This window comes from Gallus gallus, chromosome 33 (assembly GCF_016699485.2).
Source record: "Gallus gallus isolate bGalGal1 chromosome 33, bGalGal1.mat.broiler.GRCg7b, whole genome shotgun sequence".
NCBI classification, from domain to species: Eukaryota; Metazoa; Chordata; class Aves; order Galliformes; family Phasianidae; genus Gallus; species Gallus gallus.
The window spans coordinates 2,539,121-2,553,095 of NC_052564.1; the positions used below are offsets into that span (position 1 = coordinate 2,539,121).

Below are 13,975 nucleotides of genomic sequence, written 5' to 3' on the forward strand. Positions count from 1 at the left end.
CTTCTCTCATGTGAATAGTGATAGGACTAGAGGGAACAGCTACAAACTGCGCCAGGGAAGGTTCAGGCTGAACATTAGGAAACACTACTTCTCTGAAAGGGTGGTCAGGCACTGGAATGGGCTGCCCAGAGAGGTGGTGGAGTCACCGACCCTGGTGGTGTTCAAGGAACGTTTGAAGGTTGTGTTGAGGGACATGGTTTAGCGAGAACCATTGGTGATGGGTGGATGGTTGGACTGGATGATCTTGTGGGTCTTTTCCAACCTTAGCGATTATATGATTCTATGAATACTGAGCTAAACAAAATCCAGTAAATCCATGGACTAAGATTGTGTTAGAGTAAAATTCATCTTCTTATTCCACACACAAGGAAATAACTGTTTATTAGATTGTTTCTTTGCTTACAGCTGGCACCTGGTAGATAAGTGTATTTCTGTAATTTAGCAACCTTCACTTCAGTATCCAGAGAGCTCCTATCGGAATGGTCTGGAGTTCAGCAATGACCAAAGCATTCAGAAGTGAATCGTTACCCGAGCTGCAGTGACACAACAGATGGGGTCAGACAGCAAGAACAGGAATAACTAACTGGTACACAGCGGCAATTTACGAAGTTATCGATAAGGATCAGGAAAATAGGTCAGAAGGTGAGACAACAAAGATGAAATGCAAACATCGCAAATCACTTCAATTACAGTATATAGGTGAGGAATAAGAGGGATGTGAAATCCTAACTGACTGTGGGCAGATTTCTGTGTTGGAAATCTATTAAAATATACAAAATATTGGTCAAATGTGTTGTGGGTTATGTGTAGTTTCAATTAATATACTAAGGTGAAAGAGACGCTGAATTCAGTAGCTGTTCCCAAGTGTGCAGAGAAACCTGCGTTTGATACACGGCCATTAACACACACAATTTGTTGTCAGTGGGTTTTACGCAAGGAGGGAATAAAGTGCTTTTTGCCTCAACCCAGGAATTGCTTAACAGTGTTTTCTCCCCCATCCTGTTTACGAGGGGCAGTGACAGAGCAGCATAGGGGGCACATGGGAGCCAGGCAAGGTGAGCACAGCACAGCTGGGCGCTGAGTTCCAGGGTGCTTTTGGGGTCCCAGCCCTGCAGCACGGTGTTTCTGTGTGCCTTCCCTGCTGCAGGACAGCCCGGTCCCACCACCCCACAGGCAGCCCCTGTCAGCTCTGTGCAGGCACTGTGTGGGGCAGCATGCATGCAGTGGTACAGAGGTGTGCCCCCAGCACAGCCCCTGACACCACACATCCTCCTTCTCACAGCTCCTACTTCCTTCCCTTTATTTCATCATCCTGTTCATCACGGTGCACCCTGGCACATCTTTGATGTATAAATAAATAGTATAAACAGAAAGGAACATCAAATAAACCCATGATGGAGAAGACCGTGAATCATTTGCAGAGACAGATGAGAAGTTTATCCCTACTGAAATGAGTCCATGATATCACCTTCCTCACTGCATCCTTGAGCTCCTGGTTCCTCATGCTGTAGATGAGGGGGTTCAGGGTTGGAGGCACCACCGAGTACAGAACTGCCATTGCCAGATTCAGGGATTGGGAGGAAAGAGAGAGGGGCCTCAGATTGGCAAAAATGGCAGTGTTGAGAAACAGGGAGACCACGGCCAGGTGAGGGAGGCACGTGGAGAAGGCTTTGTGCCGTCCCTGCTCAGAGGGCATCCTCAGCACGGCCCTGAAGATCTGCACACAGGAGAAAAGAATGAAAGCAAAACACCCAGATGCTAGACAAGCACTGACCCCAAGAACCCAAATTTCTCTGAGGTAGGCATCTGAGCAGGAGAGCTTGAGGATGTGGGGGATTTCACAGAAGAACTGATCCACAGCATTGCCTTGGCACAGAGGCAGGGAAAATATAGTGGCAGTGTGCATCAGGGAATAGAGAAGCCCAGTGCCCCAGGCAGCTGCTGCCATGGTGGCACAAGCTCTGCTGTCCATCAAGGTCCCGTAGTGCAGGGGCTTGCAGATGGCAACGTAGCGGTCATAGGACATGACTATGAGAAGGGAATACTCTGCGCCAAACAAGAAAAGAAAGAAAAAGACCTGTGCAGCACATCCTGTGTAGGAAATGGCCCTGGTGTGCCAGAGGGCATTGGCCATGGCTTTGGGGAGAGTGGTGGAGATGCAGCCCAGGTCGAGGAGGGCGAGGTTGAGGAGGAAGAAGTACATGGGGGTGTGCAGGCGGTGGTCGCAGGCTACGGCTGTGCTGATGAGGCCGTTGCCCAGGAGGGCAGCCAGGTAGATGCCCAGCAAGAGCCAGAAGTGCAGGAGCTGCAGCTGCCGCGTGTCTGCCAACGCCAGGAGGAGGAACTCGCTGATGGAGCTGCTGTTGGGCATCTGCGGTTCCTGGGCATGGAGTCCTGTTCAGAGTGCAGGAGATTATGACAAGACAAGACCATTCTCAGTGACACTCATCCCACCATTCTATAAAGTCTTCCTTTCTTTAAGGACAGTGTTCATTTAGTTCCATCACTTGAATTTAGCTTAATGAGGTTCATTATTCTATAAGTAGTAGAAGCTGAAGGATCTTTAGCCTTCCTCTCATTTCCTAATCATATCTCAGCTTCCTGGATATTTTTTTTCTTAGGAGCTTTTTCTGTGTCTCATATCTTTACCCTGTCTGCACTCAGGGCGCCCATCCCTACCTCTGTGCACTTAATTTTTTCTTAGGGAAAGCTGCCTGTTTGCAGGGTAGTTCCATGTTCATGTTTGCAGGAAAAAAAAAAAAAAAAAAAAAAGGACGATTATCTCAGCTGGTGCTGCCCTTTGGGAGAGGATTGGCTGAGAGCACATGAGGAGATTGCTCATATAACAGCAGACTGGGAGAGGTACAATTCAGGATTCTCAGAGATTTGTTCATATTTCACATCTCCCTTCAGATTTCTGCCTCCAACTCTTTCCCCTCCCTTAAGAACAATAAATAGAAAATCCCTGCCTTGTCTCTGCTCTTGCAAATTGCTCTTGGAAACACTCTGGGGTGCAGCGTAGCTGTGATCCCCCTGCCCCAGGCAGCAGCTGTGGCAGCAGAAGGCCCCTGCCCTGCCCTGCCGGGGGGGTCCTTCCCCCCACACGTCTCCCCGCAGCGCCCTGGGCAGCTCCCCGGGCAGGCTGAGTGCTGAGCCTGGCAGGCGGCAGAGTCCCTGCCCCGGCACACAGCCCCTGGGGCACAGCAGGGACCCTGCTCTGCACCACAGCCCTGGGCACCCGGATGCATCCCCAGCTGAACAGCCTGCAGCCGTCCTGGGACACGCAGCCCTCAGGGCTGTGCTCTGACAATGAAGCACCGAAGCCCTCATCTGGAGCTGGTCTTTCTCCACAGTGAAGAAACATGGAGCACCTTCAGCCAGATATCTAATGGGATGTCCCAGAGTTAGTGATCCCTCCAGGAAAATAAGATATACTGCCTGGATCAAAAGACTTACCTTGTCAAGGATAATGAGAAATGCACCTCCAGTGAGCTCGCAACCTGCTATTGTGCCACACAACATCTAAACTTTCTTCCTTCTCTCCTCCCCATCTCCGGATGGTCATGGCCCCAGCCCTGCTGTGTGGTGCACAGGAGCTGCTCCTGGGCACAGCTGTCTCTCTGCAGCACTGCCCACTTATATCAGCTCCCTGTGTCTCAGGAGCCCAGCCCAGCTCAGCTGCAGAGAAGGAGATTTCCTTCTCCCCACAGCTCTCCCTGGAGATATTCCTGGCCCTCCTGAGCTGACAGCTCTAGCCAGACAGCACAGTCATCACTGCAGAATGTACTTTGAAGTCAGATCCATTAATCAATACGTCCAGAGGATTCCAAACACGTGGATGTTCCTAACAAAAGAAGTTTGACCATGAGAGCAGGAAATGCCAAATCTGGAAACCTCTGCGCATGACCCGTAACAAAAATGATAAACAGACAAGGACAGGGAGGAGATGACTTCCCCTGTTCTTGTCAGTGGTAGAGCTGAGGCAGTGTAGGCATAACATTACAGAATCACAGAAAGGCTTAACTTGGAGGGGACTTTAAATAGCACCTAGTTCCAAGCCCCCAGCCATGGGCAGGGTTGCCAACCACCAGATCAGGCTGCCCAGGATCCCATCCATCCTGACCTTGAATGCCTCCAGGGATGGGGCACACAGAATATCTTTGGGCAACCTGTTCCACTTCCTCTGAGTAGAAAATTTGTTCCCAACATGAAACCAAAATCTCCTCCCTCTAATTTAAAGCAATTTCCCTTTCTCCTATTACTATCAGACCATCTCATCCCAACCATAGGGTTCGGCATCTCATCAGCTGATGGAAAGCCCGGGCCTGAAATGGGATCAGTTCCCCAGAGGTCCATGGGAGCCGGGAGTCCTCTTAATTGTGTTCCAATGTGTACAGTGAGGTGTCTGTTTGTGAGCCCCTCATCTGAATGCTTGATCTTCATTCAACAGGGACTGCATTGCTCACACAGGCACACTCAGTGATGCTCAAGGTGCCTGGGGTGATCCTAGTTGTGTGCTGGTGCTTGTAAAGTGTGGTGGAAAACCTCTGAGATAGACACCTCCTCCCTGAGCATCAGCTGAGGGCCAGAAGGGAGGAATTCTTGGCCATCCTAAATGCCACCACAGCCCTGTGCTTAGGGCACCCAGTGTGCCTTTTGCACCTTTCCCCATGGAGCATGTAGCGTTACTCCTTTGATCAAATGGGTGAACTCACAACAGAAGACCAGATCTTCCTCTCTGTTCCATCTGTGGCATACTCTGGAGTTCAAGGCACTACAAAGCTATGGCACATCTACATTCTTTCACTGATGACACCTCAGTTTGTTCTGGGGTCTCATTTGAATGGCATCGGAGGAAGTCCATGGTCGTGCCAGTTCGCAGTTGACAGGAAGCTGGCATATGTTTTTCCAGTTATAAAGAAGAGCAAGAAAGAAGACCCCAACAGCTATGGACCTCTCAGTCTTACTTCAGTGCCTAGTAAAATTATGGAGAAAATGATGCAGGGAGTTATTGAGAAACACCTGAAGGGCAATTCTGACATTGGCTGCAGTCAACACAAGTTGATGAGGGAAAGGTCCTGTTAAATTAATGTCCATTTATAACATGGTCTCACCTCTGTGTGAACATGGGAAGACAACTGATGTTATCCTTAAGGATTTCAGTAGAGCTTTTGATACCGTTTCTCATGGTATGTCCTTCATACGGCTAGACAGAAACATAATGTGATAGGTCAGCAGGTGGCCAGTGGGTAAGGCTGGAAGGCTTACCGCAAACGGGGTTCCATCAGGCTGGTGGACAGTCACAAGCAGAGTTCCTCTCTAATGTTTTTGTGAATGACTTGCATGCAGGTCTAGAAGATGTTTTGAGCAAGTTTGCCGATGATACCAAACTGGGAGGAGCTGTTGCCTTCACTGAGGGTGAAGAGGACTTGCACAGAGACGTGGACAAGATAGAGAACTGGGCAAGCACCAACCGCATAAAGTATAACAAGAACAAGGGCCTGATTCTGCACCTGGGAAGGGGCACAACCCTGGACAAACACACTGACTGAGGGATGGGACACTGGAGAGCAGTCCCACTGAAAGGGACTGGGGGTCCTGGTCAACAGCAAATTGAACGTGAGTCAGCAGTGTGCCCAGGCAGCCAGGAAGGACAACCGTCCCCTGGGGTGCATTGAGATTGACATTGCCAGCTGTCTGAGGGAAGGGATTGTCCCTCTCTGCTCTGCACTGCTGCAGCCTCACCTGGAGCGTTGGGTGCACTTCTGGGCACCGCAGTGCATAGAAGAAGTAAAACTATGGGAGGGCACTAGAACTGAGAGATCTGAAGTTCAAAGTTTCACTGCAATTGACTGCTAGTTCAGGCTGGGCCCTTCTCACATCCCACATCCTGCGATGAGACACACTGCCCACATGGGACTTGGGCCTCACGACATCCTTGCACCCCATGCAGAGCCTGGGAGCTGCTGTCCCCTTGTTTTCATTTGACCTCATGCAAACCTCCATCCCACTGCCCCAGGAAGGGCCCTGAGCCAGCAGGAGGGACAGGATCTCCCTGCCAAGGGTCTGGGGATCAGGGCTTGGCCTTTCTGCTTCGTAAGACAAAGGAAGCTTTTCTCAGCATCACAGCCACCATCCCAGTGCCTTTGTCTGCCTGTAACCATGGCATCCAATTATCTGCTCTAACAAGTCCCTGGGGAAGCTTGCTTGTTAGTGGCCCTCAGTGGGGCCCATTAATACTCCAAGAAACTTCTCTGTTCCTTCTGACTTGGTCTTCTTGAGCCCTTCATGCCATCTTCTCTCTGCACTGGTGGTTGATGGACTCAGCAGCAAAAGCCCCCTGGGTCCCATTACAACCTAAGGAGCTCTCCTGTGCCTTGTGCCTTCCTGTCATCTTCTTCAAGTGTTCAGAACTTGTACAGCTAAATGGAGAGGTATCTGGAGAGAGCTTAAAGAGGAAGAGACTGATGGGCATTTAAGAAGTCTATTTATTCGTTCATTTATTTATAGTTGTGTTTAAACAAGAATTTAAAGCAGCACTTGGCAATTGATACTGATCCAGGATGTCCCCTCATGAGCTTTGCTCTGTCACTGTGAGGACAAACATCCTACTCAACGTCCCCACTCCATTTCTACTGCCATTGGCCCCATGGGACTGGCATCACTTTTCCTCACATCACTCTTTTCCTCTGGAGTCACCCGCTCACTGCTAAGCCTCCTTTGCACCAATTCCCTCTGGCTTTCCTCAGAGAACCAGCTGCATGTGGGCAATGAAACTCTTCTCTGTTTTGCCAACAAACAGAAAGAAATGTGATGCAATGGAATGAACCGTAAAACACAGTGATCAACTGCATGCCTTGTCCAAGCTGCATCTACTGAGGTTGGTCTTTCACAGGGAATATTTGTAGAAGGAATGAGTTAGACAGAGAGAGGAAGGGATAGATATAATCACAGTGAAGGAATTGACAAAAGAGTCCATGAGACTGTGGAGATATGGAGAAAGTTGCTATAATCTCCCTGAATGTCACATATCAGCCAGAAAGATGGGAGGTATCTGAGTGTACAAAGAGCCAGGGATGGGGAAATGTGGAGAGCAGTGGGGAGAGTGTGCGTGCAGATGGCCTGCTGAAAACATGCCCTTCAGCATGGTCATTAATTCAGGAGAGCTGGTGACTCCTGGAGGATGTGAGATATGAGATACGCAGCCGAGGAAAACAGCGGTTGCTGTGTCCTGCAAATACAGTTCTGGAAAACACTTTCATTTTTCAAGGAAAAAAAAAAAATAGACACAAAATCTCCTCAAAGACCACTGTTTCCATTTTAAAAAGAAAGCAGACATCTGAGAATATCAGAATATGAGTAGTGTGTTAACACATTTACATTGATTTCTACCTTTGTCTTCAATTCTGTGTTTCAATTTTGTTGACATAAACATCTTCCAGACTTGCAGCTTCAAAAAGAAAACCTCTGTTTGTCTCTCCTCACAGGGGAAGTGCTCCAAACCCAGTCAGCTTGTGGGAACGTTTCAAAATCCACTCCCGTTTGCTGACATCTTTCTTCTCCTGGAGGCACCACTCTGGATAATGCCTTCCCTCCACCTTCCAGACATGGTCTTCTTCATATAAAAAAGGAGGAGAGTGACTCTTTACATCATTTCTGAATAGTAGGTAAAGCATGAATGGTAATAAACTAAAAGAGAGATTTACATTTGATGTTGGAAGGCATTCCTGACATTTTGTACATCATGATGTGAGGCGCAGGACAGGTGTGGAACAGGTAGCCCAGAGAAGTTGTGAATGCCCCATCCGTGGAAATGTTCAAGATGTCACGTGTCCCAGGCATCCACATCTACTGTGTGACAGCCCTGCCCACAGCAAGGGAGTTGGAATTAGATGCTCTTTAAGGTCCTTCCAACCCAACTCATTCAAGGATTCTGTGATTCCTGTCACTTTCTTCCAAGTTGAAATCCCTTTTTTTTAGGTATTCCCTGATCACCTCCTCTTTTACTCAGGGCACACGTGCATTGAACCGACATTTCCCACCTGTCTCTGGCACCTCGGATTCCAAGAAACCCAGTTCAACTAATTAACAGCAAGGGCAGGAAGGAAAGGAGTATCAGAGTCTTTTCCATGTCCTGTCTCACCAGGTTCCCTGCCCCATTCTACTCTGGGCCCACATTCTCCCCAGCCTTCCTTTTGTAGCTTACATATTTCTACAAGCCCTTCTTGTCTGTGATATGCCTGGGCACATTCAATTGCAGTTGAACTCCAACATTCCTAAGCTCACCTCAGCAGGTACACTGATCAAAGTCTCTGCATTGCTGCCAGCTGACCAGGTCTACCGTTCCCATCTGTCTGTGGAGAACATCTTCCACATGCTCTTCCTGATCAGGAAGCCAGGAATGGACACTGTTAGTCTCCTCTGTTGGCCATTTCCATTCACTCTGACCTGGCTGCTCTGCCATCCCCAGGCAGAATTCAGTGCACTTTCACAAAGGGCATTTGCCCTTCCTTGTCTCCTCGTCCATCCATCGTAAAGACTCTGTATCCCCCTTGTGCTTCAGTTCAGTTGTGGAAGCCATTAAGCCATGTCCCCGTGGTCCAAACAAGACCTCAGGCCTGTGACTGTACAAACATTTCTAGCTCTGCACGTGCTGGTGTTCTCATTAGTGTAAGAACACATAAGAAAACACCCTAGTTGGAAAGTGTCATTGAACTTAGACTGGCAAGATAGCTCATCTTTGATTTTTGTATTCAGATGGTGGCATAAAGGCATATGCTCCACTGTGGGGCTCAAGGTTGTCCAAGAAGCACGGGCACTCGTAGGGCATGGCTTTCCTGATGGCCTTGAACTGCATTTGCAACTGCATGGACAACTGCCATGCACAGGGGAAGTCCACTCCTCCCTGTCCTTCTCCATGTGCCTTTTTTGTAACAGCAAACACTCTCTGGTAGGACTAACCATATGTCTGGAATTGGTCACAGTCCGCTGGATATTTGGTGGTTAATGCAGCAGATTTCAAAGCATAGACATGATGCTGTTGTCTTTCAGGAGCTGTCGGCCATGGAGACCCAGGGACATCTCAGGGGAGATGAGAAGAGAGGATGAAAATGACATCCTCTGGTGCTGATCTGGGCTGGGCTCCTGGGATACAGGGAACACCTACAAGTGGGCAGTGCTGCAGTGAGACAGCTGTGCCCAGGAGCAGCTCTTCTGCACAGCGCAGCAGGGCTGGGGGAATGTTCTGCAGATGACATGAAGATAGAAGAGAAAGGACAGAGAGATTACAGGATGTATGGGATGTGAGCAGGCTGTGAGCTCACTGCAGGAGGACTGCTCACAGCTCTTGGCAAGGTAAGTCTTGCTGCAGTCAATGCAGCAGCTTTTATTGGGCAATCACAAAATTTGAGACAACCCATAGGAGACTGGCCTGAAGACATACCATTTTTGCTAATCATGGAGAAGGAACTGCTCCAGCTGAGGGCTTCTGTGCTGCAGCATCAGAGCACAACCCTGACAGCTGCGTGTCCCAGGATGGCTGCAGGCTGTGCAGCCGGGGGTGCAGCCGGGTGCCCAGGGCTGTGGTGCGGAGCAGGGTCCCTGCTGTGCCCCAGGGGCTGTGTGCCGGGGCAGGGACTCTGCCGCCTGCCAGGCTCAGCACTCAGCCTGCCCGGGGAGCTGCCCAGGGCGCTGCGGGGAGACGTGTGGGGGGAAGGAGCCCCCCGGCAGGGCAGGGCAGGGGCCTTCTGCTGCCACAGCTGCTGCCTGGGGCAGGGGGATCACAGCTACACTGACCACTAGAAAGTTTCCAAGAGCACTTTTTAAGAGGAAAGAAAAAACATGGATTTTCCTTTTGCTGTTCTTAGGAAAGGGGAAAGAGTTGGAGGCAGAAATCTGAAGGGACCTGAAAATATGACCACATCTCTGGGAATAGTGAAATGTACCATTCTAAGTCGGATGTTATATGAACAATCTCCTAATGTGCTTTCAGCTTCTTCTCTCCCAAAGGACAGCACCAGCTGAGATAATCGTTTTTTATTTTATTTATTTATTTATTTTCCCGCAGGTGTGAACACGGAACTACCCTGCAAACAGCCAGCTTTCCCTAAGAGAAATTGAAGTGCACAGAGGTAGGAAAGGGCGCCCTGAGTGCAGACAGGGTAAAGATATGAGACATGGAAATAGCTCTTAAGAGGAGAATATCCAGAAGGCTGGGATATGATTAGGAAATGAGAGGAAGGCTAAAGCTCCATAAGCTTCTACTTCTCATAGAATAATTAACCCCATGAAATTAAACTGAAGTGATGGAGCTAAATGAAAGCTGTCCTTAAAGAAAGAAAAAGTATTATGCAATGGTGAGATGAGTGTCACTGAGAATGGCCTTGTCTTGTCATTATCTCCTGCACTCTGAACAGGACTCCATGCCCAGGAACTGTAGATGCCCAACAGCAGCTCCATCAGCGAGTTCCTCCTCCTGGCATTGGCAGACACGCGGCAGCTGCAGCTCCTGCACTTCTGGCTCTTGCTGGGCATCTACCTGGCTGCCCTCCTGGGCAACGGCCTCATCAGCACAGCCGTAGCCTGCGACCACCGCCTGCACACCCCCATGTACTTCTTCCTCCTCAACCTCGCCCTCCTCGACCTGGCCTGCATCTCCACCACTCTCCCCAAAGCCATGGCCAATGCCCTCTGGGACAACAGGGCCATCTCCTACACAGGATGTGCTGCACAGGTCTTTTTCTTTCTCTTCTTCATCTCAGCAGAATATTCCCTTCTCACCATCATGTCCTATGACCGCTACGTTGCCATCTGCAAGCCTCTGCACTACGGGACCCTGCTGGGCAGCAGAGCTTGTGCCACCATGGCAGCAGCTGCCTGGGGCGCTGGGCTTCTCTATTCCCTGCTGCACACTGCCAATACATTTTCACTGCCTCTGTGCCAAGGCAATGCTGTGGATCAGTTCTTCTGTGAAATCCCCCAGATCCTCAAGCTCTCCTGCTCAGATGCCTACCTCAGAGAAATTTGGCTTCTTGGGGTCAGTGCTACTTTCTCATCTGGGTGTTTTGTTTTCATTCTTTTCTCCTATGTGCAGATCTTCAGGGCCGTGCTGAGGATGCCCTCTGAGCAGGGACGGCACAAAGCCTTCTCCACGTGCCTCCCTCACCTGGCCGTGGTCTCCCTGTTTCTCAGCACTGGCTTTTTTGCCAATCTGAAGCCCCCCTCTCTTTCCTCACAAGCCCTGGATCTGACGATGGCAGTTCTGTACTCCGTGCTGCCTCCAACCCTGAATCCTCTCATCTACAGCATGAGGAACCAGGAGCTCAAGGATGCAGTGTGGAAAATGATATCATGGACTCATTTCAGCAGGGATAAATTTCTCATCTGTCTCTACAAATGATTCACGGTCTTCTCCATCATGGGCTTACTTGATGTTCCTTTCTGTTTATACTATTTATTTGTTTTCATTAATAAATTCATTTTTATTTGCTGTTCATATATATGTTTCTGTGTGTAATTCTCATTAGTGGTTATCATGTTGCTATGCATGTGTTTGGATTCCTTCCACTTCTACTGAGGCATCACCCTGCTCTCTTTCTTCTGGAGCCCATATGAACTCTGGGTCAGTGCTGACTCTCCCACAGCCACTGTGTTCCATCTCTGTCTCTGCAGGCAAATGAGATGCAAGCAGGCACCGTGAAGCTCATATAGGCTGGATTAGCAAAAGCTATCTATATATTTGCCAATATAATATAATACAGCCAATATATTACATTAGCAAAAGGAATCAGTGTGTGCTCATCCTATAACTTCCCAGTTTAGCTTCTCTTGGTGTGTGAACAGCCCTGTCTTTATCAATGACCCTGTTTCACAGAAGCACTGAAATCACAACGGACTGCTTCTCTCTTTGCCTCCACCAGGTGCAAGGACTTGTTCTTGGGCTTGGTATAAACTGTTTGGAGTTAGAGTGCACCAAGATAAACGTTGCTGATTGTGGCAAAACAAGCAATGGAAATTTGCTAAAGTGGGGGAAAAGAGCTAAAAGGTGAGCCAGGGTGCACTGTGATGAAGAGGAAGATGAAATAAAGGGGAGGAAGTAGGTGTTGTGAGAAGGAGGATGTGTGGTGTCAGGGGCTGTGCTGGGGGCACACCTCTGTACCACTGCACGCATGCTGCCCCACACAGTGCCTGCACAGAGCTGCCAGGGACTGCCTGTGGGGTGGTGGGGCCGGGCTGTCCTGCAGGGAGGAAGGCACATGGAGACACTGTGCTGCAGGGCTGGGACCCCAAAAGCACCCTGGAACTCAGCGCCCAGCTGTGCTGTGCTCACCTTGCCTGGCTCCCATGTGCCCCCTATGCTGCTCTGTCACTGCCCCTCCTCAACAGGATGGGGGAGAAAGCACACTTAAACAATTCCTGGGTTGAGGCAAAAAGCACTTTATTCCTTCCCTGCGTAAAACCCACTGACAACAAATTGTGTGTGCTAATGGCTGCCTATCAAATGCAGGTTTCTCTGCACACTTGGGAACAGCTACTGAATTCAGCGTCTCTTTCACCTTAGTATATTAGTTGGAACTACATGTAACCCACAACACATTTGACTAATATTTTGTATATTTTAATAGATTTCCAACACAGAAATCAGCTCAGTGTCTGTTAAGATTTCACATCCCTCTTATTCCTCACCTATATACTGTAATTGAAATGATTTCCTATGTCTGTACTTCAGTTTTGTTCTCTCATGTCCTGACTTCCTTTCCTAATATTTATCAATAACTTCCTAAATTGCCCCTGTGTAGCAGTTAGTTATTTCTGTTCTTGCTGTCACACCCAGTCTGTTGTGTCACTGCAGCTCTGGTAACGATTCACTTCTGAATGCTTTGGTCACTGCTGAACTCCAGAGCAATTCAATATCAGCTCTCTGGATACCGAAGTGAAGGTTGCTATGTTACAGAAACACACTTATCTACCAGGTGCCAGCTGTAAGCAAAGAAACAATCCAATAAAGAATTTCTTTGTGTGTGCTGTAAAAAGATGGATTTTACTGTAGAACAACATCAGTCCTGAGATTTACTGTGTTTTGTTTAGCTCAGTATTTTCAGGATCTAAATGCGAAATCAGTATTTTCCCAAAGCTTCATTACATTTTGTGGTTCTTTATGGTCAGAATGATAATGTGAACACTTTGACAATGCATCAGTTACACAGACCGATACAAAAATCTACCAGGAATTCTGAAAGGCCTTTGGCATGGTCCCACATCACATCCTTATCTGTGTGGAGAGATGTGTGAGATGGATTTGAAGGGTGGACTGTTTGTTGGATAAGAAATTGGTTGGAAGGTCGCAGCCAAAGGACTGTAACCAAATGCCATTTACCAAATGGCTGTCTGGGAAATGGGCTCCACCAGGTGGAGGCTGATCACAAGTGGTGTCCCCAGGGGTCAGCCTTGGGACCAGAGCTCTTCAACGCCTAGCAGTGGCATGGATGATGAGATAGAGCACACCCTCAGCAAGATTGCTTGTGTCACCAGGCTGTGTGGTGCAGTTGGCACGACAGAATGAAGGGGTGCCATCCAGAGGGACCTGGACAGGCTTGGAAAGTGGGCCCAAAGAAACACCATGAGATTCAATAAAATCAAGTGCAAGGTTTTGAACTTGTGTTGGGACAATCCCAGGTATGGGTACATTCTGGGAGAACTCCTACTTGTGAGCAGCCCTGCAGGGAAGGACATAGAGGTCCTGGGAGATGGAAACCTTAACAGGAGTGCTTGCAGCCTGAGAGGCCAACTGTACCCAGGGCTCCATCAACAGAGATGTGGCCATCTGAGCGAGGGAGGGCATTGTCCTTCTTTAGTCAGCTTGCAGTCATGCATTGGATTGCTCTGACCCATATATCCATGTGCAATATCCTTGCACATGGCCTTGTTGGTCTTCACGAGGTTCTCACAGACCCACCTCTGTAGCTTGTCACAGTCC

General features: G+C 48.9%; 2 protein-coding genes across 2 annotated transcripts; one reads left to right on the forward strand and one right to left on the reverse strand.

The window, feature by feature from the left end:
- Positions 1–1,987: 1,987 nt before the first annotated feature.
- LOC121107947 (olfactory receptor 14I1-like) lies at positions 1,988–2,347 on the reverse strand (the record flags this gene model as incomplete). Its single annotated transcript, XM_040654551.1, has 1 exon — positions 1,988–2,347. A coding segment is annotated over one exon (360 nt), but the record flags the coding sequence as incomplete, so codon positions are not given.
- An 8,091-nt stretch (positions 2,348–10,438) lies between these two features.
- LOC121108002 (olfactory receptor 14C36-like) lies at positions 10,439–11,398 on the forward strand. Its single transcript, XM_040654657.1, has one exon. It carries the CDS (start codon positions 10,439–10,441, stop codon positions 11,396–11,398), a length of 960 nt encoding a protein of 319 aa, XP_040510591.1.
- The last annotated feature ends 2,577 nt before the right edge of the window (positions 11,399–13,975 follow it).